The 26160-nt window shown below is 40.7% G+C and overlaps 1 protein-coding gene across 1 annotated transcript; it reads right to left on the minus strand.

Moving 5' to 3' along the window:
* Positions 1-781: 781 nt before the first annotated feature.
* LOC306931008 (polyribonucleotide nucleotidyltransferase 1, mitochondrial-like) lies at positions 782-26160 on the minus strand. Its single transcript, XM_079512172.1, has 28 exons — positions 25408-26160; positions 22692-22752; positions 22230-22304; positions 20722-20827; positions 20204-20253; positions 20039-20102; positions 19907-19954; positions 19496-19609; positions 19158-19344; positions 18003-18054; positions 17568-17625; positions 15650-15746; positions 15344-15446; positions 14824-14894; positions 13310-13346; positions 12695-12761; positions 12500-12589; positions 10463-10516; positions 9532-9641; positions 9056-9127; positions 8896-8959; positions 8127-8210; positions 7052-7135; positions 6520-6626; positions 3288-3343; positions 2699-2777; positions 1860-1907; positions 782-1731 (listed from the first exon to the last, which is right to left on the minus strand). Exons 1-28 carry the CDS (start codon positions 25521-25523, stop codon positions 1606-1608), a joined length of 2280 nt encoding a protein of 759 aa, XP_079368298.1. The 5' UTR covers positions 25524-26160; the 3' UTR covers positions 782-1605.

The raw sequence follows: 26160 nt of genomic DNA on the forward strand, positions 1-26160 counted from the left end.
CCGGTAAATAGTGGCGTCTTTAACATGTAGTGTCTATGGAGTGACGTCACGGTATCACCACAAACCCCGAAAGGGGGCGTATTTAGGGAGGCGGGGAAATTCTGTGAGATAGGCTTATTGGCTAGTTGGTTGTCAGGCAAGCGAATTTACGTCACTGGTTAACAAAACTACATTGATAAACAGTATATTTGGAGGAAAAAATTATATATATATTTTTTTTAAATAGAAAAAGTGCCCTTCTGGGCACAGGTCTCCACTTGGTCTCCACCAGGAGGATAGGAGTGTGTGATGTGTGATGTTTGTCAAAATGTTTAGGAGTAATATAAACATGTTTTGTGTGTGTGCGTGCGTGTGTGACGCAACTTGGCCTGTTGTAGCGCCACCATGACGATTTCCTGAAAACTTTAGAAGCCAATCGTAGCCAAACAGGATGGATTATGAGAAATCAAACAAACCCGTCTTGATCACATGACTATGGAGAGCATGTGTACAGCATGTAAACAAGTGTAATGCTTAATTGGGTTTGGCCCATAATGTGACCATACCATTAACAACCTATATAAGAAAAAAAACTATCAAAATTTCAGTTAATAAATGCTGGGAGCCCATACTCAATATTTCTAACATAAACATACGTGATCCTACTGATAGGTCTATAATATAGACCTATCAGTAGGATTGCGGGGTCCGACGTACATCTGAGGGCTGCGTAGTTTTGTAAAACCACCAACCGACTTTCAACCCAAATTTTCTGCTTTGAGATAAATGATTACAATTACCATTTAATTGTGACAGAATTATGCAATAAATGCATTTATTTAACAATCAGTGAATATTTTATAGCCACATATACTCAGGATGTCTAGTCTCCACAAGATCTCCACAGGCCAACTTGGCCCCAACACCACCAAAAATTGATTCAGCTGGGCATACTGGTACAAACATAACAATGACAGATCCTAAAAAAAGACAATTAAATAGTTTTAACCAAACATATACTTTTTTCCCTTTAAAAGAATAAATCAGTAGCCATTCTGAAATGAGATTTTTAGTACCGACTCATTAATGAATCATTAGCCGTACTGAAATGAGATTTGTAGTACTAGTAATTGAGTAAGTACAGTAGACTACTTAAGGAGGTTCTATGCTGCAGAATTGGAGTACATATTTGCATATAATGAAATTTTATCAATATAAAAAACATGAAAAACTGAGTGGGGTGTTTGGGGGGGAGGGATTTTATTTGGTCACCCATGGCAGGAACTCTATAGTGGAAAAAAAGGGGAGTTCCTTGTAATATGAGAAATTGTTCATCCCAAGTGTGGTAAAACACTTCTCTACCATTGCATGTGTCTATCAGAAAGGCATCGGTTCTGATAAGCTGAAGTTCCGTCGATAGCCACAAAGTCACAGAAAACACCAGCCTGTTCAAGTTCCAGTTTGGTCTGCAATGTGCACTGAGCACTGTTGGATTTTCTTTGTAGTGCTGCTGTGCCAGAATTCAACCACGACAGTTTCATGGCAGTGTCCGTCGCTCCGTCCATGTGAATAAAGGTTTAGCCATGGTATAGCCATGTATATGGTTTCTTGGCATTAACCAAGCTCTCAGACTCCCATAGTGATGCTCTGATTTTCATTCAGTGTCTTAACGACAATCGCTGCAGGAGACTGGAGTACCTTCCGTGAAAGCCTCATTCTGCCATCTGTTGGGTCTCGTCCAAAGTACTTGACCTGTCGGCGGTGGTCCAGGTAGAGAGAAGGAGTTCACACAAAAATAATGGGAAATAGGTGGTTAAATAGTTGAAGTCAAGAAGTTGTACTTATTGGGCCATTTTTTAAGTGACTGACTGATGACATACCTGTATTTGCTGTCCAACTTCTAAACCCAAAGCACTTGGATGTTTAATCTAAAAAATGACAAAAGGCATATCCATAGGTTAAATAATTGCTAAGCTATGCTCAAACATCAACTACAGAAATGAATATTGTGTCACGTAAAAAAAAACAAAAAAAAAACAATCTCACTAAACTAATCAAAGTGATAAAGCAGAGTGTGCTTTTTTTTACCCATTTCATATGCCACACAGCCACAGACATACACATACATATGCACCAGACAACCGTCTAACATCGATTTAGTTTGTTTTAATCCATTAATTTATACTGTATTGCGTTGATGTTGGCCCCCAAGGCCAACATCCTGAGAGATGAATAGCACTTTACACATATGCACTTTGAATGCATCGGCACTTTCTTCTGCCAAATGTTGTCTGCTCCTTTTACCTTTTAATGTTTTTTTAAAAGGCTTTGCCTCTTTTTAATGTGTGTATTGTTTTTAAATGTGAAGCATCATGAGCCGTGGAGAACGGTATTTTGCTCCCCTGTATGCCCAGTGTATATTGTGGAAGTGACAATAAATCTGATTGATTGATTGATTGATTGATTGATTGATTGATTGTATGCCAGGTGTTGTTGCCACATATGCAATGCCCCTAGCACCGTCACAGACACACAGATTCTCTAAGGTGACATTCACACCAGAAAGCTTTGCTGCGATTAAAACGAATCCTGCTGCGCATTGTCAGAAAGTGCACTTCGTTTGGCAGGTGTGAAGGCTCATTTGAATATGCAAGAAGTCCCAATTCTCCTCCCATTCGCATCGAGTCTACCGAAGTATTAGGTGGGAATGTGACCTAACCCGTTTGTTGTCCAACTGGGAGTTGTGGAGCAGGACAGCACTCATATTAGGATAGAGTTTCACCATCACACCAATGTCCCTGGGAAGTAAAGGGGAGAGGAAGGCTTAGGAACTGTTTAAATACACGTGATGTCATTTGCAAAGATGATACCGAATAAGAAATGATATTTCACTGCTGCAAACCTGAATCAACAATGGGTCTCATTTGTGGAAGTGAGTAAAACTAAATTGTGTACATTTTAAGGAGGATTTACAGTACACATTGTTCAGTATTCATTCAACTTTTTATTTTCATTGGGCGTCTGGAGGGACTGGGATAGGGCTAGGACAAGATGGGGGGAAAGAGAATGTACGATACATGCCATCCGAGCTGCTGTCATAGCGCTTAAGTCAGGAATCAACAGAGGGCATTCCGTCCAATGCAAATCTTCCATACGTCTACTCTTGGTGTCTGTGCACCATATTGGTAGCTCCTCGCACACTTGAAATTATATTTTTCATCAAGGTAAAATACACCTGGTTGGGACCACACTTGATAAATGAGAGATAAACGAGAGACACCATTGTACATAAAACAATGCTAGTTTACCTTATTTCCATGATGGTGGCAGTGTAGACGGCACCAAACTCTAACTGCAGATCTTGCTGCAAAAGAAACACGCATACATGTTCAGATCAATAGGCTGATGACCCATCAGAGGGTTTTGTACATAGTAGCACTGACAAGGTTTAGTTACTAGCCCTGTATACCACCTCAACTTCAGAAAGTTTATGTTGTTGTTTTTAAGTGTTAAACTAATACATTTTGAATGCAGCAATTTATCAAGCAGCAAGATTTTTTTTACTTGCAATTTGACATAGCTCTTTTATTATACTTTTATTTAATACCATAATTGTACTTTTTTATTCTAGTTTTGTTTTTCTCGTGTCAATACAGTTGATTGAATCAAAAGGGGGCCTATATATAATATATCATATAAGCACCAGTTTCGAACTGGAACTGGAACTATTTTTTACTACAACAGGCTGTGTAAGTTCATATAGCAGCTCATATAGCTAGTGTTATTGTCTGTTATACAAACTGTACTCAGGAATATGAATAAAGAGATTTTAATTCAATTTTAATTAAATGTTGTTATTGTTTTGTTATTACATTACATTTGAGTCTAACCTTATTAGCACACAACAATACAATAGATTGTATTATCACACTACAATATTCATTTTTCAGGGAATAGCTAAAATGCTTCATTTGTAATTGCTTGCTATTTATCCAAGGTTTACCATTGAGTTTTACAGAATGATTGACCATCGTTTTAGTGCATTATAATCTCCCTGTATACATGGCATGGCAGGTTTACGGCTCAAATAATATGCAGGAGATGCATTTGAACTGATTTTCATATAATTCAAAATGGCAGGTGATCTAGAGCAGGGGTTCTCAACGTTTTTGGCCGGGGACCCCCGGAAATGCTTTGGCAATGTCTCGGGACCCCCGCCCCGCCCCCTCCCGACCCCCAATATAAATTGACTGCTACAATAACCTTAAACCATTTTGGGCGGGAACCCCTTTTGGTGTTTTAAGCATTGTTATAATTTAGCTATTGAAAAATAGCAGATCTACAAGCTCATAGCGCGCCACCGAGTGGCGCGCTACGAGCTTGTAGGTCTGCTATTTTTGAAAAATCGTGAAAATAAAATTAATTTGGGGACCCCCTAAAATAATTTGGCGACCCCCGAGGGGTCGCGACCCACGGGTTGAGAACCCCTGATCTAGAGGTCGGAGGCCAAAAGTCAGAGCACGAAACTTGTTCGGTAAGAAAGAAAGAACAAAACACATGTATTTGCATACACAGCTATTTCTTCAGTGTTTTACTCTCAGTTACTCTCATTCATTGATGGGTGTGCTTGACACCTTGTAATTTAATTACATCTGAATAGCAAGCACTCAGACACCAGATACCAAGCACTCAGACAATCAACATGTAAAAGTGATGACTCATTGTCATTGTTTTGTCTGCATGTAATGATGGTGGCTCATTTGCAATTGCTTGGTCTTGCTTGGTCTAAAGGTGGGGTTTCGTAGTCTGAAAACCCACCTTTTCAGACTCCATCATGGCCCATAGCACTTACCCTACCCCCCTTAGACAGCACTTCTTAGACTTATATAGCATTTGAAACAGACTTATAGCATGTCATGTAGCACAATAAGTGCATTGTATGTAGTCATAGCACTTCATAGTAGGGTTTAATATTTTCCCGGATTTGTCTCATTTTAATTCCCGGGAATTTGCGGACCTTTTCCCGGGCTCCCGCGGGAATTCCCGTCAGAAAAAAAAGAAAAGAAGTGCCCACCAAAATGCATTTATATGTATAGATACTTCATATGTTCAATAGAATAGTGATATTTTTTGGTTTAAAACGTTTTATTTGAACGAAATATGAACATATAGCCTAGAATAAAAGTATTAAATTAAAATATTAATAATGTTATAGGCCTACTACGCTATTCAGAAAAAGGGACACAGGAGTTTGCACTAATGTGACTGTCGAAGCACGGGGAAAAAACGACCTCACGTCTTTCACATAGCCATGGTCTTTCACCCTTTGAGCATGCAGTGGGACCCCTTCTCCGCTGCAGAGAATGTGATCATCCCGCTTTGTACTTTATGAAAAGTCCGATTGGGTGTTAAATTAGCCAGCACGTCCAGTGCACAGCACACTGATTATTAGAGAGAGAGAGAGAGAGAGAGAGAGAGAGAGAGAGAGAGAGAGAGAGAGAGAGAGAGAGAGAGAGAGAGACGCTGCGTGCTGGTGGTTATTATAAAACAAATTGTAGCCTACTCATCTTTGTTTGTGTTCCGTTTCACGTTATTGCTGTACACATGCAGGCAAAAGCAAAAAGGGGTTTAGAAGTGACAATGCATCACAGGGAAAGGAAACTCCTCGCTCCGTCCGTAATACACACAATTCTCACAGAGTGACTGATTAGGCTAATGATTGACAGGTGCAGCAGCTTTGGGAGCGTGCCTGAAGATGTCTGTCAGACATTCATATTTTGCTAAAGTGTATATAAACTCTGTAGGCCTATCTGATTAATTGCGGGAGGATGCAGGATTCGCGGGGTCCCACTGATTTCATCTTGACCGGCCGGCGGCCGTGCCTGCCCGCCCACAGGTAGGCTATTTAAATACCGCACGCGCCACCAACATTTACGTTCCCGCTGGCTCCAGTTCCCGTTGCAGGCTTGCAGCCCTCGAGTGTAATCCATAATTCCATATAAATATCATCAAACATGTTTGAAAATGATGGGAGGGTTCATATTGGACATTTGATCACTCATAGATAAGGGGAAAGAACACGCGTGTGAAAACTCCTTTAGTGTATTTTCCCTACAAGAAAAAAAAAAACTCCGGGACAACGGGTCCCGAAGAAATTTCTGGGCGGGAAATTGCGTGCCCTATTCCCGGGAGGCCCGAAATCCCGGGATCCCGGCATTAAACCCTACTTCATACTTCATAGTATATATGTACACCATAGTATAGCATATATGTATAGTTTATATGTATAGTGTCATTATATAGATATGTTCTAGTTATAGTTTATATGTATAGTGTCATTATATAGATATGTTCTAGTCACGTTCTTAGCTTACGCATGTTTCGCGATAAATGCATTTTACATATGTGATGTATTCCCATGCTTTTTGTTCTTGCTTAATGTAAGTCGCTCTGGATTAAGAGCGTCTGCTAAATGCCTAAATTGTAAATTGTTAATCAGCCAGGGATTCCTGGCTTTTGCTCTTGAGCAGACTGACTCACATCATCTTTGCAGATCTCGTTGATAAATTCCTGAGCTTCATTCATGGCTCCTGGTGTTGGAGCAAAAACAGAGAACGTTTCCTCGTCCACTTGGCTTATCGTAACACCTGGACAATGAAAACATATGTTACAATATTACAGTGGCTATAAAAAAACGTTTGTTTAATTGGCTTATTCTATCGACTGGAAAATCGGTTACAATGTTATAGTGCTATAAAACATATTGGATATTGGCTTATTTAAATACATCAAAGATGCAAATATAATCCATTTCTACTGGATGAAGCCTTGGCCTGGAAGAGAGGTCATCAGGTGGTCTCCAACCTTCTTAGAGTGTTTCAACCCTCAACCACTACACTCTCCAGTTGGCGGGTCAGCAGAGATTGGCCAAACACAATTAGCTTGAAGTCAAGTCTCTAGTCGCTGTACAAAGAGTCGGATTGTACGGACACAAATTGTCCCCCAAATGATTCCTACAGCCTCTGTAAAATCAAAAGTACTGGCTGATTTCTAAATGAGTGCAGAGTGTTACCTGTTTCTGCTTGTAGTCTGCGGAGATTATAGCCCCCTGGGCCAACAAAACGTGCTCTTCTGGAGACCGGCACCCGGACATTCTCTACAGAAAATATTAAAAGAGCCAAACACACCAGATCAGAATAAAAATACAATAGAAACAATACAATCTTTCAATTTCAAACCAGGCAGGTTGGATTTTGACAACATACTTGAGAAAAGTGGCACTCAACAAGATGACCTGTGTATGCAGTATGCACCTATAGAGGGTATGCGCATGCATAAAGTGAATGGCAAATTGAGTGTCAAAGTGAGTGGCAAAGTGAGTTTAACGTCGTTTAACATTGTTTAATACAATCAGATAGGACTTTCCTGTTTGGATGTATGGGCTGTCAAGGCCAGAAAGTAGGTTTTTTTTGCCACTCAGTAGGCATTCCTACATAACTTCCGGGTATGATGATGATGTCACGCGCATACCCTATTGGTTTGTCTCTACAAAACCTTCATACAGTCAGAGCATATCATCTTCAGGCCTTAAGACTATCAAAAATCACACCTGTGTGAAGTGAGGGGCGCTAATATATTAAAGTCTAACTCATGTTGATTAGGTGATGTAATGGTGATGTAAAACAAACGGCGACAAAACAAACATTAAATTCTCTTTATTGTTATAATGGCATTTAATGTTTGTGTTAGGGACAAGATGACGTGCATTTTCCCTTCATTGTCAATGGCGTTTTTAAAACAAAAAACAAACTTTAAACCTGTATATAGCGCCCCTCAAAAATCAGACCAGTCTGAAGTGAGTGGTACTGTACTCGTGCTGTACAGACCCTCCTCCCTGGCCTCTGTGTGTGTGTTAGGCTGCGCAACAGTGACACCTGGTGGTCAACAAACGCTATCACACGCGCACACACACACACACACACACACACACACACACACACACACACACACACACACACACACACACACACACACACACACACACACACACACACACACACACACACACACACACACACACACACACACACACACACACACACACACACACACACACACACACACACACACACACACACTATTCTTACCAACAAGGGGCCCATTTTTCTTCCTGTTAGCCCTGGGTTTGGCTATAGTTTGACTCATAATCCCTAGGATCTCCCTCTTCGCAGCTGGAGCAAGGTCAGTTTGATACAGATGAGAATTGGGGACAAAAATGACATATGGTACAAGTTCAGCTGATGAGAGAACATCCAAACGGGAAGCACGCTCACATCTCACATCTCAAAAAAAATTGACGGGTGCAGGACAAAAATATACATACAGAAAGAAGGTAGGAAGTCTGCACACCGTTCTTAAGGGCGGGAACCCCTTTTGGTGTTTTAAACATTATGTTATAATTTAGCTATTGAAAAATAGCAGATCTACAAGCTCATAGCGCGCCACCGAGTGGCGCGCTACGAGCTTGTAGGTCTGCTATTTTTGAAAAATCGTCGAAAATATTTTCAGGAGGATTTAGAAGATTTTTTTTTTAAATATCGAGGTCAGGCCTAAATGGGTTAAGGCCTGACCTAGGAATCAATGGTCAGGAATCAACGTTTCGACCCCTCCGGGTCTTCATGAGGAATGATTGAAGACCCGGAGAGGTCGAAACGTTGATTCCTGACCATCGATTCCTAATAAACTACTGGGAGCTTAAGAACAGTGTGCGGACTTCCTACCTTCTTTCTACAAATTCAGCTGATAACACTAGCCTATAGTTTAGAAAAACACAAATACGGTAAATTCAGTTTCATATGAGTTCTCATCAGGCCCGAAAATTAAGTCTTTCAAAGTTTCATTGCCATTGGTGCTTACTTGTGGCCTGCTGGATTGCCTCCATGACTACTTTCAGAGGCAAGCCTGGAATCTTTACATCAGCCTAAAAGTTAGACGTAAGAATGAAATCAACAAATCATATACACAAGTCTTGAATTTGCATGGTCTGAGAGCAAAGCTATGAGTGTCCACACGGTACCTGCAATGCAGTGATGCCTTTGGCTGTTCCTGACAATTTGAAGTCCATGTCTCCAAGGTAATCCTCTATTCCCTGTTTATAAAACAAATAATCAACCCATATTCAGAAAACCTCAGAATAGAAGTTACGTTTCAGTTGTAGCATCCCTTCTCCTAGATTTTGGGGAAACTACTGCAACAAAGAGTTTAATTCAATTAAATATATTGATTGATTGAAGAATTTATTAACAGTTTGCAGAATTACAGTACATTTCAAGCACAAACTCAATACAAAGGCTGTTAACTGTGAGTGGACGACCCAATTAAGCATTACACTTGTTTCCAATAGGGTCCACCATGTTCAAATCATCAAAACTATATATATATATACTATATATACTATACTATATATACAATCCTCAAACATGAATTTGTCTTTCTGCCATTTCAAAACATGTACAGGTACATGGTGTACAATCTCAGCCAAGCCATGTGTACCAGAATGTCAGTCAGTAATCTGTAGTCTTGGATCTCAGCAGGTTTGTCTGGGTTGGGCTTAGAGATGAGACCAATGGCTACACCTGCCACAGCAGAGGATATGGGCACACCTGGAGACATACAATAGGGCATTTTATCAGTGGCGTGCACAGACATTTAGAGGGGCAGGTGCTCAAGTTAAAAAAGGGCACCTTGTGCAGCGCGTGGAACCGGCCGGTTGCCTTAATCCATTTTGGGCGGGAACCCCTTTTGGTGTTAGCATTATGTTATGCTTTAGCTATTGAAAAATAGCAGATCTACAAGCTCATAGCGCGCCACCGAGTGGCGCGCTACGAGCTTGTAGGTCTATTTTTTTAACGAAAAAAAAAAGAAAAAGAAAAAGTAATTTTTTTTCCAAAAGGGCACATTGCCAAAAGGGCAGGTGGTGCTCTAGCACCCCCTAGTGTCTATCTGTGCACGCCACTGCATTTTATCCACCAGAAGTTTGAGTTGTTATGTATACCTCACAGCACTGCACTAGACTTAATTAAAAAAACATAACTTTTATGCTTTGAATGATAACGTATAAAATATCAGTCAGTAGCTCAGTATAGAAAATTGTGAAAGTGTAAAGATCTTACAAAAAAACATTCCTCCCGGAATTGTCCCCAGTGAGGGGGATAACTTTGTAATATGCTATTGGCTGTTTGTATTCTTTTTGAAAAAATATAAAAAAAAGATACTCCTGTGGAAAGGCTATATACCACGTCATACGCATAAAAAAAACCCAGCCGACCACAGTATAGTACTTATAAACGTACACATAAGTTAACTGTTAGCTAACCGATATTGAAACATATCGTAATTACGTCACCATTGACGGCCAGTTATAACCCGACTTTAGTATTTCATTCCAATGTCATATCAGTGCATCATTGAGTCTACACTGTACCTGCATCCATCAGAGCCAAGCTGCCTGCACATGCTGAGGCCATCGACGAAGATCCTGAGGGGAAGACAGGAGGAAGAGATGGAGTAATGGCAGGATGGGAATAAAGAAAAAAATAGCCATATGGGTGTGGGTGTGTGTGTGTGTGTGTGTGTGTGTGTGTGTGTGTGTGTGTGTGTGTGTGTGTGTGCGCGCGCACACGCGTGGAGGGGACAGAGGGAGGGGTCAAAAGACGGCTAACGAGCCCAGGCGGTGGCGTAACCGTCTGGGCACCCGACTGGTAATCCAGTCGCAGTGTGCCGCGGGTTCGACTCCCGAGCCCGACACGGCCTTTACTGCATGTCTTCCCCCATCTCTCTCCCGTTTCCTGTCAGCCTACTGTCTGTCCCTTCAAAAACCAATAAAAGGCGTAAGCCGCAAAAAACTATCTTCAAAAAAAAAAAGAAAAAAAAGACGGATAACGAAAGAGAGAAAGAGGTAGAGCTTGCAGGTTGTATACTGTGTGTAATCCCACAGGACAGTTGAATTACACAGTTGGAAACCTCCGCTCCCATGTCCAGGAGGCAGGTCTTAAACCTCCGCTCCCATGTCCAGGAGGCAGGTCTTAAACCTCCGCTCCCATGTCCAGGAGGCAGGTCTTAAACCTCCGCTCCCATGTCCAGGAGGCAGGTCTTAAACCTCCGCTCCCATGTCCAGGAGGCAGGTCTTAAACCTCCGCTCCCATGTCCAGGAGGCAGGTCTTAAACCTCTGCTCCCATGTCCAGGAGGCAGGTCTTAAACCTCTGCTCCCATGTCCAGGAGGCAGGTCTTACCTCTGCTCCCATGTCCAGGAGGCAGGTCTTAAACCTCCGCTCCCATGTCCAGGAGGCAGGTCTTAAACCTGTGAGTGTAAAATGGGGGAAGTCAATGTCTGCTCCCTTTCATGTGATCAATGGTGTCCGTCAAGGGGGAATTTTATCTCCTTTTCTTTTTAATGTTTATATGAATGACTTATCATTGTCTTTAAATACATGTGGTACAGGGTGTAGGGTTGGTGACTCACTAATTAACCACCTGATGTATGCTGATGATTTGGTCATTTTCAGTCCGTATAGTGCTGGTCTCCAACAGCTTCTGGAAGTATGCTCACAGTATGGTCTTGATTTTAATATAAAATACAATGCTAAGAAAAGTAAAATAATGATAATCCGAAGTAGGGAAGACAGACATTCAGCCTTTCCTGACTTCCATCTGGCTGGCACTGCTCTTAGTGTGTGCAGCGAGTACACTTATTTGGGCCATATCATCTCTGATGATCTCTCAGATGACAAGGACATCTATAGACAGCGACGGAAGCTGTATGCCCAAGCAAACATGCTGTGTCGCAAATTTAGCATGTGCTCGGTTCCTGTGAAGATATCGCTCTTTAGATCCTTCTGTACACCGCTGTATACTGCACACCTATGGTGCCGCTATAGACAAAGCAGCATCAGAAGACTCACAGTGGCCTATAATGATTGTATGAGGCTGCTGTTGAGAGTGCCAAGAAGCTCCAGTGCTAGCCAGATGTTTGTTAGTGTCGGAGTACCTACCTGCTCTGCTGTACTACGTAACCTTATGTACAGATTCATGTGTAGGGCATCTGAGTCAATAAACGACATCATTTCTGTAATAACGGACCCTAAATGCAGTTCACTCAGGTTCTCATCGAGACTGTGGAACCACTGGCGCACATGTCTGTATGTCAGAAACTGAACAGTGTGGGATATGTGCATATATGTACCTTTTTTATTTATTTTTATTTTTTGTATTTACTGTTATATTGTATTGTTTGTGATATGGATCCTCCTGGGTCTGAAATAAAGATTGATTGATTGATTGAAACCTCCGCTCCCATGTCCAGGAGGCAGGTCTTAAACCTCCGCTCCCATGTCCAGGAGGCAGGTCTTAAACCTCCGCTCCCATGTCCAGGAGGCAGGTCTTAAACCTCCGCTCCCATGTCCAGGAGGCAGGTCTTAAACCTCCGCTCCCATGTCCAGGAGGCAGGTCTTAACAACTCACCATTTGACTCCAACACCTCAGCGGTCACCCTGATTGTGAAAGGGAAGTCTTTTGGAATTATCGATCTCAGCGACTTCTCTGCCAGGGCGCCTGAGAAGAACAAACACATGCAAAACACAAACAATATATCAAAGAGCCAGGTGTTGTAGAAATAATGTCTGGGTGGATATGAAACAAGTTTAACAAAACACAAACCATGTCCAAGCTCTCTCCTGTTAATTCCCCCCACCTTGCCCACCTCATTGGTAGCATATGGAGGGAACTGAAATCAGAAGAAAATGAAAAGTTCAGCTGATTTCACAATTTACTGTATGTGGGATCATACAGTAACTCACTTAAAGGGACACTTCACCCTTTTTGCAAAAATATATATGTTAATGATGTTTAGAAGATTTAGAACACTTTCCTGGGGGTCTTTATGTGTGTAATATGTGGTTTTAGATATTTTAGATTTTAGCAGTGAGCCTAGTGTCTCTGATGTCATCGAAAGTGGGCTCACTTCCTTCCTGGACTAGAATTCCCATAATGCTTTGGTGCACTGCTCCTCCTTGTGGATAGAGGGAGGGCTGTCTTACTGAGACAACATGTAGTCCAGGAAGTAAGTGAGCCCAGTGTCCATGACATCAGAGACACTGGGTTCACTGCTAACATCTAAAATATCTAAAACCACATATTACACACAAAAAGACACCCAGGAAAGTGTTCTAAATCTTCTAAACGTCTTAAACATATATATTTTTGCAAAAAGGGTGAAGTTTCCCTTTAAGAAAATGTGACAGTGCATATGATAAACAGGGTTGTCCTACTCACTTCATAATGGAGCATGAAGTTTTTGTCTTTGATGCCACTGTAAAAAAACAAAAGAAAAAAGGATATATAGGTGACAGATAATTGTTTGGCCAAGGTGTTATATATATATCAGGGCTTTCTGTCCTGTCCATAGAATTACAAGGTGTTATATATCAGGGCTTTCTGTCCTGTCCATAGAATTACAAGGTGTTATATATCAGGGCTTTCTGTCCTGTCCATAGAATTACAAGGTGTTATATATCAGGGCTTTCTGTCCTGTCCATAGAATTACAAGGTGTTATATATCAGGGCTTTCTGTCCTGTCCATAGAATTACAAGGTGTTATATATCAGGGCTTTCTGTCCTGTCCATAGAATTACAAGGTGTTATATATCAGGGCTTTCTGTCCTGTCCATAGAATTACAAGGTGTTATATATCAGGGCTTTCTGTCCTGTCCATAGAATTACAAGGTGTTATATATCAGGGCTTTCTGTCCTGTCCATAGAATTACAAGGATGCTTAGGTAATTAAAGTAAAGCATGGTATTTGAATTGTCTGATATTAACACTATCTATATGTCCTTTTTAAGTAACCCCACCAATAATTCAAGATGAATAAAATAACCCTTAGTAATTAGTGTCAAACACATTTGACAGCTAATTAGAAAATACTTTTAATTAATACATTTCATCTCATGATTTTTGTAACCCTTTTTTTCCACCCAGTGTCAATTGTCTAGTGTAATCCTGGGCGCTACACTCCCTCTGCCACTCTGGGGAGAGCAACGGACTGACCTCATGCTTCCTTCAATGCATGAGGAGTCCAAGAAGCTTCTTTTCACCTGACAGGGGGGCGTTTCCCCGGTTGGATGTAGGTGTAGCACGTGGAAGGAACATGTTATTCCAACCAGTAGCTTTCCCCTCCATCAGGTGCCCTGGCTGGCCAGAGGGAGGCAGTTTAGAGATAGATACACGCAAACTCCACACAGAGTGCCCTTTTGCCAACCCCACCTAGGGTACTATGGGCACTGATGACGTGGAGGAGAGAACACACCCCCAGCGCCCACAGTGTCCCCAGTGGGAATCAAACCCAGGACCTTCTAGCTGTGAGGAACAGCCTACCCCTCCACATTCGTTCTGCCACCTCATTAGAGGTTTTTAAGTCCCTATTGAAGACTCACTTTTTCTCTGTGGCCTTCGACAGTGCCTGATTATGTAAATGTCATACTGTCCATATCTTTATTTTATTTTCTTATTTTGTCTCTCTGTTCCTCCATATTGTTGCACTGTCTTTTCTATTTTATACCTGTACAGCACTTTGGTCGACCATTGGTCGTTGTATGTGCTATATAAATAAAGTTTGAGTTGAGTTGAGCACTACCGACCGCACCGCCATGCCCCCAGGGAAAGAAATTAAATTAAATACTTAACTTTATTCCAGACAAACAGGGGTTCCATAGAGTACATACAAATCATCAACATCACACATAACAATATGAATATTATATGATTTGAAGCATGTTGTATAACTTTACCTCAGAGCTGTGGTGACGATATCCGTTTTAATACTGGATTGCAAGGAATCAAATGTTACACTGCACAGCACCTACACAACAAGAGAAGGTGAGGGCAAATGCAATGTTGCTAGGCAGTTTCTAGGGTGATCCACGTGGTTGCTAAGGTGTTACTGTATTCAACAGTCGCAAGGCTGTTGCTAGGTCATGACAAGATCATGATTCTGTATTGATAACTGCAAGGCCGTTGCTATACGAGTACATCTGATTCATTGTAATCAATATATAGGGAAGTAACAGATGAACGAGATGATTTGGGTAACCTTGTCTTTACACTCTAAATGATAGTATAAAATATATACTATGTTAATGAAGAATTATGATACATTGCTAAAATGTCTACTAACTATGTACTGTACAATATAATATAATACCTACATCTATATTTAGGTATTATGATATATTATTTATATCCATGAATATATAGACTCGGATATATGCGACTTGGAAGGTTCATCAAACTTTGTACTTGCACATGTACCTGTGTTTGTCCTCTCTGAAATAGAGCTGAGCCATGAAGTGGTTTGAAGAGGTCCACATCACAGGAGATGTCCCTCAAAGCAGTCAGCGCTCTCCCATCACACCTAACATATGCACACACGCACGCACGCACACACACACCAGCACATTTCCATGCCATGATGACTCGCTATCTTTCTCAATATCTATCAGAACAGAGATGGACTATACATTGACGTTTCCAACCACTTTCTGGCCATTGTTTGCACAGAGAACATTTATTATCTGCTAGCTACATTGACTTGTACTAGCCTTGCCTTGTGCTTACCTCCTGTACTCGTTGAGCACCAGATTTCGGAAGACTTCTTTGGACACTGTGTTGAAGGATTCCATGTAGTCATAGGCCTCTGCGTGAGGGAATCTCTCTGCACAGCACAAAGGAAGGAGATACATGACGATTAGATTACATACTCTGGAACCTAGAAATCAACCAACTCAAAGAAGGGGTGTCAAACTACCAGCCTTGGCTGATTCCAATTTCCAACCAGTCGAAGATGTGTTTGGAATCAGTGTGGACTGCTTTTGGCATGTTCATTCTAGGGGTGCGTCATATTGGCATATTAATGAGGTATTACACTGACGTGGCTTCTACTTAACTTAAGAATTGTCCTATTATTTGTACAAAAATCAATAGTGGTGCCGAGTGGCAAGCCTGAAATTAACAAATACAAATAGGTCTCAACACATTTATACACCACCAGGCTTCTATTTATAACCATAATCAATAGCCTATAAGAATGTTACCCATCATGTTTTGTATGTTGTGACCAGTGTTGTCAAGTAACTAAAATAATATTACTTTCAGTAATATTACTTGTTCCAGTAACTAGTAATGTAACTAGTTACTTTCACATTTTGAGTAATAATATTACATTTACTTTTTTCCAAAAGTAACACGTTACTATTTTCACGAGCCTTGGTGGAACTGTGGGTTTGAGTGTTTATTTATAATGGTAGACTGGGTTGGGGTGGAGTTGCTTTGTAGGCTGCTGATCCGCTCTAGATCTAGACTCTAGGGCGGATACGGAAACGATGCGCACTTGTCTGTACGTGTGAAGTATCGGATGCAGAAGGGCGGGCCTTAAACCGACCGGAACGCGGAACAACAAACTAGTGTGTGACTCGTGTTGTTAACCCATTCAGGCCTGACGTAGAAATTTAAAAAAAAAAAGTTTTCTAAATCATGACAATTTTCGGAAAGATTTGAGGCACATTATAACGATTTAAAAAAAATAGCAGACCTACAAGTTCATAGCGCGCCACTCGGTGGCGCGCTATGAGCTTGTAGATCTGCTATTTTTCAATAGCTAAATTATAACATAATGTTTAAAACACAAAGGGGTTCCCACCCAAAATGGGTTAATGGTTAATGTGGTTAAACGCTAACGTGACATGGATGCGTTCCAGGTCTCAATGGATTAAACTGCAAGAGAAGCAAACAAACTAGACATGGAGGAGGTGGAGGAGACACCGGCACCACAAAGCGTTTCATTTCGCCCCTATTCGCATTATTTTGAGTATGTCCGCGATAAAGACAAGATGAACATTATTGTCCGCTGCAAGTTGTGCTAAGGAAGAAGGTGTACACTATACAGTACACTTTTCAGAGTTAAATAAACACTGCAGAATAGTCTTACTTTGAAAATGAAAAGTAAGACTTTTGGGGACAAAATATGCAATTGCAGTTTAAAAAAAAAAAAGTAATAAGTAACTAGTTACTTTTGGCAGGGGGTAATAAGTACTGTGACTATATAACTTGTTTTTAAAGTAATAAGTAATAAGTAATACATTACTGTTTCAGAGTAACTTTGACAACACTAACTTGTGACCAAATACAATGACAGCATGCGTGCCTTTCAGTGTTTGGAGCATGTACACACAAACCTTAAAGAAAAGGTCTTGTGAGTTACAGCTATACATCATTTTATGAAATAGTGACAACAATGAGGTGAATTCCGAGTAGGAGCCATTGAGATTGTTTAATTTGGGTGGCTGTGGCTCAGGAGGTAGAGTTGGTCGGTGTGAGCTTGCCACCATTGGTGTGTGAATGTGGGAAGTGAGGACACTGGCGTTGACTGTTCGCCACTTCACCTCCCAATGTATGAATGAATGAACCATTGTAAAGCGCTTTGAGCACTTAGAAAAGCGCTATAAAAATGCAATTAATTTTAATAATACAATTGTACCTTTTAGGCTTTCCTCTGTTTCAAGTCTAACCTTGTTGATGGCCTCATCTCTAGAAATCTGACAAGAGGAGAGAGAAGTTAGTCTTTTAAATTAGTTTCCTAAACATGTCAGACCAAATAACACTCTAAAAATCGGTTATTGTCCCCGCCAGGTCAGATGGCTGGAGGCCAGAGACCATGTTTTTGGTTTGTCCATCCGTGTGTTTCTGAGAGAAGCTAATCTCAGGCACCGCTGGACTGACATTTTGGACACACACTCCCAGTAGGCAAAGGAAGAAGTTAAGAACCTCAAATTTAAGAGGCTGCTTCATGTTTCGGCCTCAAACTCTTGAACTATAAGAAGTATTCGCTCCTGCTTCCAACATTTTGCGGGCCTTGGGTCCATATATAAATTATATATATATATATATAGTCAAATGTTCAAAAATGACTCACCTTGTCAAGGGTAAAATTTGTAAAAACAGAATAGATCCTTTCTTCGGCTGACCTGTAAGATAAAATAAATAAATCACACCCGTGTGAAGTGAGGGGCACTCTTATCATACATCATCTCATTCCGGCCAATCACAATTTGCTAATCATGTTTACACATTTTTTAAATATCTGGAAATATAAACAATGCATAAGTGCCCTGTTATTAAACTTAAAAAGTATGTCTTGTCTTGTGGCTGGTCCACCATCAGGTACTGGTGGTAAAAATCGAATGCATCTTAAACTAGAACTGCACTCTGCCGAGTGCCTACTTGCTTGTTGCACACAAGTAGGCCATAAATGGCCTACTAGTGCGCAAGCAGAGCGTGTAAGTGCTGTAGACCGCTATAAACGTTCAAATCTTAGTCTCACATATTGAGTTATTAGATTTAGCTATTTGCTACGTAACTTCTGAAGGAAAAAAAGTAGTATTTTTAAGTATGGTCAAATCATCGTTACGTCACCGTCAACTATACCCAGGCATTGGTACATATATTCATCACGTCATATGCTCATATGTCCATATATGTGTACATGTCTATATGTACACATATATGTGTATATATGTCGGTGTTGTCCACCGGCCAGTAAGGAACCACCATTCTTGATGACGTAACTAAGGTACATTTGGTGATCGGCTGGGTATGTATGTCGGGGTAAGAACGGTGGTCCCTTATTGGCTGTTGATGGTGACGTAACTAAGGTACGTTTCAAGGTTGGTAATTGGTATAAGGTCAATAACGGGTCTAAAGGATTTAGAACAGCAGTTGAAATAGACATTAGTTAGTAGCAATACTTGCGCCCTCTGCGTGCGCACAAGTATGGCCATGTATGGCCTACGTGTGTGCAAGGCACAAGTTGGCACCTCGACAGAATGCATTTCTAGTTTTAACTATTTTGGAACATATTTTTGCTGTGAGTTTAAGACAATTTGATGGAACTGATTTGACCTACTCAGTAAATCTAGAAGTCTTGGGATTATGTAAAATTAACATTTAATCATCCACTACATCTAGTTTTCCCAAAGAAACCCCACAACCCTTTGCACCATCCTGTGCCCCTGTCACCAATACCAATGTCACCAATACCAAATCTGTGTGGGAAAAACAACAATCTTACTGGCGTGTGTGTGACACCATGTCAGCCGGTGGGGAGAAGATCTTGACCGGGGTGCGCTTGGAGACTTTCTGCTCGCGTGCCAGCTTCTGGATTGCAAGGATTATCTGCTGTGTGTGCTTGACTCCCACCTTGACAGCATGGCAGAAGTCCTGCTGCAGGACATTTTCCCCCGATGCCTCAATCATCACTGGCAGGACAGACAAACATAACCATTTTAATGGTCTCAACATGCACAGCATGCACTGTCTCCTGTCTGTCATGTACAGTCTCTTGTCAAATGGAAACAGAAGGAAATAGATGCAGAATGTTTATGGTTCTAAGTCTGTGTACCGACTCACCCACTTGACCGCCGGGGGATCCAGCTACCACGAGGTTGAGAATGCTGGAAGTCATCTCCTTCCTTGTGGGGTTGACCAAAAACTCTCTGTCTATTAAGCCCACGCGCACCGCACCTGAAACACACACACACACACACACACACACACACACACACACACACACACACACACACACACACACACACACACACACACACACACACACACACACACACACACACACACACACACACACACACACACACACACACACACACACACACACACACACACACACACACACACACACACACACACACACACACACACACACACACGAAATGTATTAACTACGCACATGGTGAATTCATTACTATTGAACGTTGAACAGAGTTGTATTCATTATCAACACTATCTGACTCCGTTCCTCACCAATTGGTCCATCCCAGGGGATGTCAGAGAGGGCCAGAGCTGCAGAAGCTGTTAGGAAACAGAAGGTTAATTTTAGCATAAAAGTTCCACATAAGTATAAAAGAAGACATGGACAGCTGAGACTGGACTCACCTCCATTAATGGCCAAAACATCTGGATCATTGACACCGTCCACAGCCAGCAGGTTACATAGAATCTGCAGTGTAGAAGAATATGTGCCAATTGAAGAAAAAAAAGCATTCTCAAACGAATCAGGAAAATGTACTACAAATTAAGTGTGGTTTCTGTTAAACTGACCTGGGTGTCATAGAAGTAACCTGCAGGGAAAAGAGGTCTTATTGCCCTATCTGAAAAAAGAAAAACACAAAAGAATAAGATAGTTAAAGAATTTGAAACTATGAATGCCATTACACGCACACAACTTCCCTGATTACTGAAAACAATCAGTGTGTAACAAGTCTGTAAAAAAGGTGATTCATTAAACGTAAATATGGTGTGTTTGAGCAACAAACTATACGTGTTAATCGCCTTACACATACTGTGATTAAGACCACCTTATCCTCATTAAGATAATTAGAGTTAGTGGTACATGACCATTTACATAATCAGCGCACTAACCTAGACAGGACATGATTAAATTATTTCTGTGCACGTAATTGCGCTCCATACTGCAACGTCAGCTGGATTTGTGCTTAAAGTTACAAGTCGCAACTCATTTGCCTTGATATCTGCTAAACTGCCATCAAATAACATATATCTTCATATATGGAGACCAACAAGTGCTGGGGCTGTGGAGCCTGTGTTCATTATCATACCAATGAGTCTGCTGGTAAGGATCTCATTGTCGGTGGTGCCCATCTCTCGTCTCAGGTGGTTTGTGGGAATTCTGCCAGCAGCAGCTGCCTTCTGCCTGTAATCCACCTGTTATTCAGAGCAATCATCATCAGAGACAAGTTCCCTAAATGCATCATAGCACTGGGACTGCAACATATATCATTTATCCCATTTTGGGTAGGTCTGCTATTTTTGAAAAATCGAAGAACGACTGACATAGAAACATAGCTTTTTCAGAAAACTGTCAGGATGTAGAAGACATTTTTAGAATCTGATCTCAGGTCAAAATGGGTTATTTTAATGAGGGTGATACAAACTTGTGTATTGGGCACGTGACAAAGGGCTATAATACCATCTGTATTAATGACATTATCACACGCCATGTATTCCATGCTCTGCATACAAATATAAAGATGTAATCCATGCTCTGCATACAAATATAAAAAAAAACGTAATCCATGCTCTGCATACAAATATAAAGATCCAGGGGCTGATTAGTAGTGCAGCAACCACCTAAGAACCTGACAACATCCACATTCAACTCCAGCTGGACTGTGGAGACCTGTGTTGCATGTCATTCGTCTCTAACGTGTTTTTGTTTCCTTATCTTGTATTGCTACACTGTCATGTATGTGACTATCAAACTAGGGGTTTTTCAGGATTATGAATCCATTCCAAACATTCGTTTTGCAAGAAAAAGACTCCTTGGGCCATAGCCACTTGCCCAAATGTGCTGACCTCATCACATTTGTGATGACGTTTGGACGTTTTTAGCCCAAGGAGTGTTTTTCAAGCAAAACTAATGCTTGGAATGGATTCAGAATCATCAAAAAACCCTAGTTTGACACGTCACATGCTACTTAAAGCATAATGACATTTAGAAAATGTTGGCTTATATAGGTTATTAATGGGGCCATCTTGGATTAAGGCAAATTTAGGGTATTAGCAGTGAGCATATCAGGGTAGATTTATTATCCTGGCTAGTAGACCTTATTTCCTGTCAGAATCAGTTGAGAAACAATAATCTAATTTTGTCCAACCTCTGGCATTTAATTACCTGACTAATAAATAAATGGAAAACACAACAAAACAATGGTGAAGTAAATGCGATGGTGAATAGAGTGAATAGAGAGAGTACATCAGCTGTGGCAATACTTCAAGAACTGAGGAACAAGAGTTAACCTCTGTAAAAGGAAGGTACTGTATGGCAATAAAGCAAATTCCCATGATACATTATTTTCATATCATGCTGCCCTATTTAGCAATGACATCCTCAATCATACAAAAACATATTACACATTTAGCTGTTGTTGTTTTTGTCTCTTTTATACTTTATAAGACTTATTTTTCATAGTATGATGATCTCCTTTGGTGCTGTAACTGTAATGTTTATCTAAAGAGAGAAATTGATATTGACTACACTAAGTCCACGATCTCATTCTGAAATGGAGGACAACAACGTAATATTGCATGGTGTCTGTGAACGTACCACTAGAGGCATGAACTGAGTGGCAGATGGTTTTGTCTTGCTGACAGCAGACACCAGCACTGAGGTGTCACCCAGCTGCAGAGAGAGAAAGAAGAAGCACATTTTAATCATATTTAATCTTTTTCCAGATTTATCTTTTGAAGTTCTGATTGGTGGCCTTGGCTCAACAGACTAGTACTAAACAAATAGACTCAAATTATAACTGTACACACTGTGCACAGTATCACTCCAACCAGAGACGAGAAATACCATACATATCCTTATTGGAAATGTAAAAAAAATCAACAAAATAGCATGCATAACTATAACGCTATCATAAAGCATTTATGCAAGACAAAAACACCATAAAAACACCAGCACTCACATTTGTTCTTGGCCAGTTCACTCTCATAAAAGAGACTTAATTCTCAATGTGGTTTCATTCTGGTTAAATAAATGTAAAAAAAATGAAAGTAATGTTACCTGGATAACTGCAGCTCCATCTGCAAATCTGGCAAACTTCCCCACAGAGATATCAAGTTTCCTAAAACAGAAAACACCACACATGACATTCAATTTGGACACGGCATTAGGTCCACTCCTCTCGGAGTCATTATTACTAGAGCGGTGCCCGTTGGGCACTGGCCTACTTGGAACGATGCAAGTTCGAAATGAATGCCCCACCCAGTTATTATGGCTGTGTCCCTTTTATGCCCATATATGGAGTTCTTTGTCAGGCATGCCCAAATATGGAGTCTATGGCATGCAGATGCCAGAACAACATTGTGATGTCAGAACAGGTCTTGTGGCGGTTCTGGACAACCGTGGGTCCGACCGACTCAAGGCCAGGCACTGCACTCCCTGTGGTGGAGTGGAACGCGTGTGTCGAATTTGAAGTCGGTGGGGTGAACGTTTCTCGAGTTAAGTGGATTACAGACGTACATACATACCGTACACAAACACGTACAGACTGAGAGACTTGGTGCATTTATAGATAGATATCAGTGTGTGTGTGTGTGTGTGTGTGTGTGTGTGTGTGTGTGTGTGTGTGTGTGTGTGTGTGCAAGCTGATAAAAAAGCCCAAATCCACCATTTAATCCTGTACCTGACTACCTGGCCTATACACCCGTTCGCAATTTGGTGTTGGGGGAATTTCTCACTTGAACTAAGTCAATGGGTCCCTACTAGGCATGAAAAATCAGAGGTGCTTGTCCGCCATAGTGCCACTAATTGAGGTGTGTGGATACTATTTTAACCATTTTGGCTGATATTGACCTTGAAAGGTCATGGTCAAGGTCATTTTGCTATTCCAAAGACCTTGGCCATAACTTGGCCATTGTTACGAGTAAAAACAGGTGCAATAAGTCGAATTCAACTAATACTGACATTTATAATTAATTTCCCGATATTGTTTTGACCATTAAGGGTCATCTTGTCATTGAGATATCAATATAAATGTTTTTATTCAATAACAATTATGATTTTTGTCTTTACTTTCAGTTTTATTGTATTTTTATTTATGTGATTAAGTGATATACAAAGAGTTAAGTCTTAAAAAGACAAAAGGGTGGCTGCACACACTGATTATTTGCCAAAGTGCCGATTATTTATTAGTAAAAACCAACGTTTTAAGTGATATACAAACACATACATAGATGTATCACGCCTAGGGACCCATTCTCAGTTCAATTCCCCCAACACCAAATTGTGGACGGGTGTACAGGCCAGGTACTGGACTAGTTGACGTGAACGACTTTCTGTCAATGTACTCTGTGCAACCTTGATTTGAAGTGTTTGAGTTTGGAAGCACTCATTGCTCATGCTTTTTTTTCATTTTAACACAAAAATCATGGCTCCACACGGTTTGACAAAAACTAGAAAGTCTGTCTGTTGCTCATAACATGTCAATGGTGTAGTTGGGGAAACAAACACTTGACACAGACAAAGAGGATAACCCAAACTTGCCATACAGCTGCAATATTGGGGAGTTTATCGTCTCACCAAATATGGCGGCTAATCCGCATCCACACAGCACAGGGCTGCAAAATCTTATAACAAAGCCTGAGCTACAGTACCCAGTAAAATACTCGGTGTTAAGTTAATAAAAAATCCATTTGTAACACAGAGTGTACAGTGTTAAACTCACCAACATTGCAGCTGTAGGGAAAGCTTGAATTACCCTCTTTCAAACTGCAAAGCATTTGTTTCATAAAAATCCACCGTAGACAAGTTATGAGCCACTTTCTGTCAAGAAATTCTGTGCAGGTGATTATTTTTCTACGTGTTGGAGTTTGGAAGCCCTCGTTGAAGTCACTGAACAACCCTACGTACCACCTGTTTTGAAGTTGCACATAATATCCTTTTCCTGTTTTAGTCGCTCCTTTTGTCTTTGTTATTACTATGTAGTTGATGCTCTCTTGTGTTGTTGCTCTTTGTTATATTTTTGCTCTTTCTGTGAAGCACTTTGATTTGATTTTTTGATATTTTTTTGATTGATTGATAATGCAGGAGGCAGCAGCACGACCGTTAATAAAAATTAGTGCTTCCAAACTCCAACACTTAGAAAACAATATTTTGCCCAAATGTGCCACTTGCCCAAATGCTGACCGACAGCTATGACCATTTTTGTGCAAAACTGATGCTTGGAATGGATTCAGCATTATGAAAACCCCTAGTTTGACATGCCAATGAAATGAAATGATTACTATATTTACCCAGGGTATCTGGGCTAAGCTCAAGAACTTGTTTCCAGCCAGGCCCTGCTCATAGAACACATTTCATCGTAGTGGTTCAATGCCTTGTTCAAGGGCACTTCAGCGGTGGTAATTTTAACGTGTCGGACCGCTGATTCGAACTGGCGACCTTCCGGTATCAAGACCGCTCCGCTATCCGTTCGGCCACCGCTGCCACATGCTACTTATCGCATGATTAAATATTTCCTTATATTAGGTTGTTAATGGTATGGTCACATATTATGCCAATTATGAATATTGCTGAGTCAACATACGACAGTATGTTGACTATCTGATCTGATATCAGCACTTTTTCTAACATAAAACGTCAGGGTAGTACTCAAAATGGACTAAGGGGTCCTTGGTCTGCAAATGTTTCAAGACCCCTGTGCGTTGTGAAAGAATCAGTCAAGCAGACTAGCTAAACAGAAAACGGCAGTAGGCAATGGAAGATGATGTTAACTCACTTTTCTCCCAAGTCCACGACGACGTTTCGCAGAGTTCCATGGCTGCTGTACACACTCTGGTGACATAGACGGACACCCAAACGAGCCAGTGACGGCCCGAGTCGCAGCAAATGCATAATGTATGTTTTAAAGGAAATACAAATATTCTTCTGGGAACAGTTTGCCTTTAGATTGTATTCGATTTCGTGCGCAAGGGGGCTTCCATGACAGTTTGAAGTACAACGAGGAGCTGATCCTCTGATTGGATGACACTGTGTGCACCTTCAAAAAGGATCCCCACACATCGTCCTCACGCAACGTTAGGTCCGTTTTATCCTAGTCTACTTTATTGTAGTCGTAGAGATTAATTTGTAAAGCCTATATTATTTGTATGTGACCAAATGGACACTAATAATACTTTTGGATTAATAACCAATATGGTTATAGACTACACCACTCTCAATTACAGGGTGAGTGTCCCGAATTCAATATTACTCTTGTAACCAAAATCCTAGATGCTTTTGTGTGTACAAATACTTTTACCATTAGCATTCATCAGGTTTGTACTATAACTTGACCGGAAGGGCAATAATGACACTTCCCATAGTAGTAGTAATAATAATAATAATAATTATTATTATTATTATTATTATTATTATTATTATTATTATTATTATTATTATTATTATAAAATAGCTCAAAGCTCTATTGCTGATTACTTAGGTTAGAACACGCCGCAGTGGTGTCCGGTTAGAACTTAAACCAGGATGCTTC

This window comes from Electrona antarctica (assembly GCF_951216825.1).
Source record: "Electrona antarctica genome assembly, chromosome: 10".
Classification (NCBI taxonomy): Eukaryota; Metazoa; Chordata; class Actinopteri; order Myctophiformes; family Myctophidae; genus Electrona; species Electrona antarctica.

What these genes read in the sequence shown, in the direction of transcription:
- LOC306931008 (XM_079512172.1), bottom strand. Translation starts at nt 25,523, where the DNA reads ATGCATTTGCTGCGACTCGGGCCGTCACTGGCTCGTTTGGGTGTCCGT. An exon ending in ATGGTGTCACACACACGCCA is followed by an intron (nt 18,055 to 19,157) that starts GTAAGATTGTTG and finishes TTTATCTTACAG; the next exon opens with GTCAGCCGAAGAAAGGATCT. An exon ending in GAAAAATGGGCCCCTTGTTG is followed by an intron (nt 7,136 to 8,126) that starts GTAAGAATAGTG and finishes TATTTTCTGTAG; the next exon opens with AGAATGTCCGGGTGCCGGTC.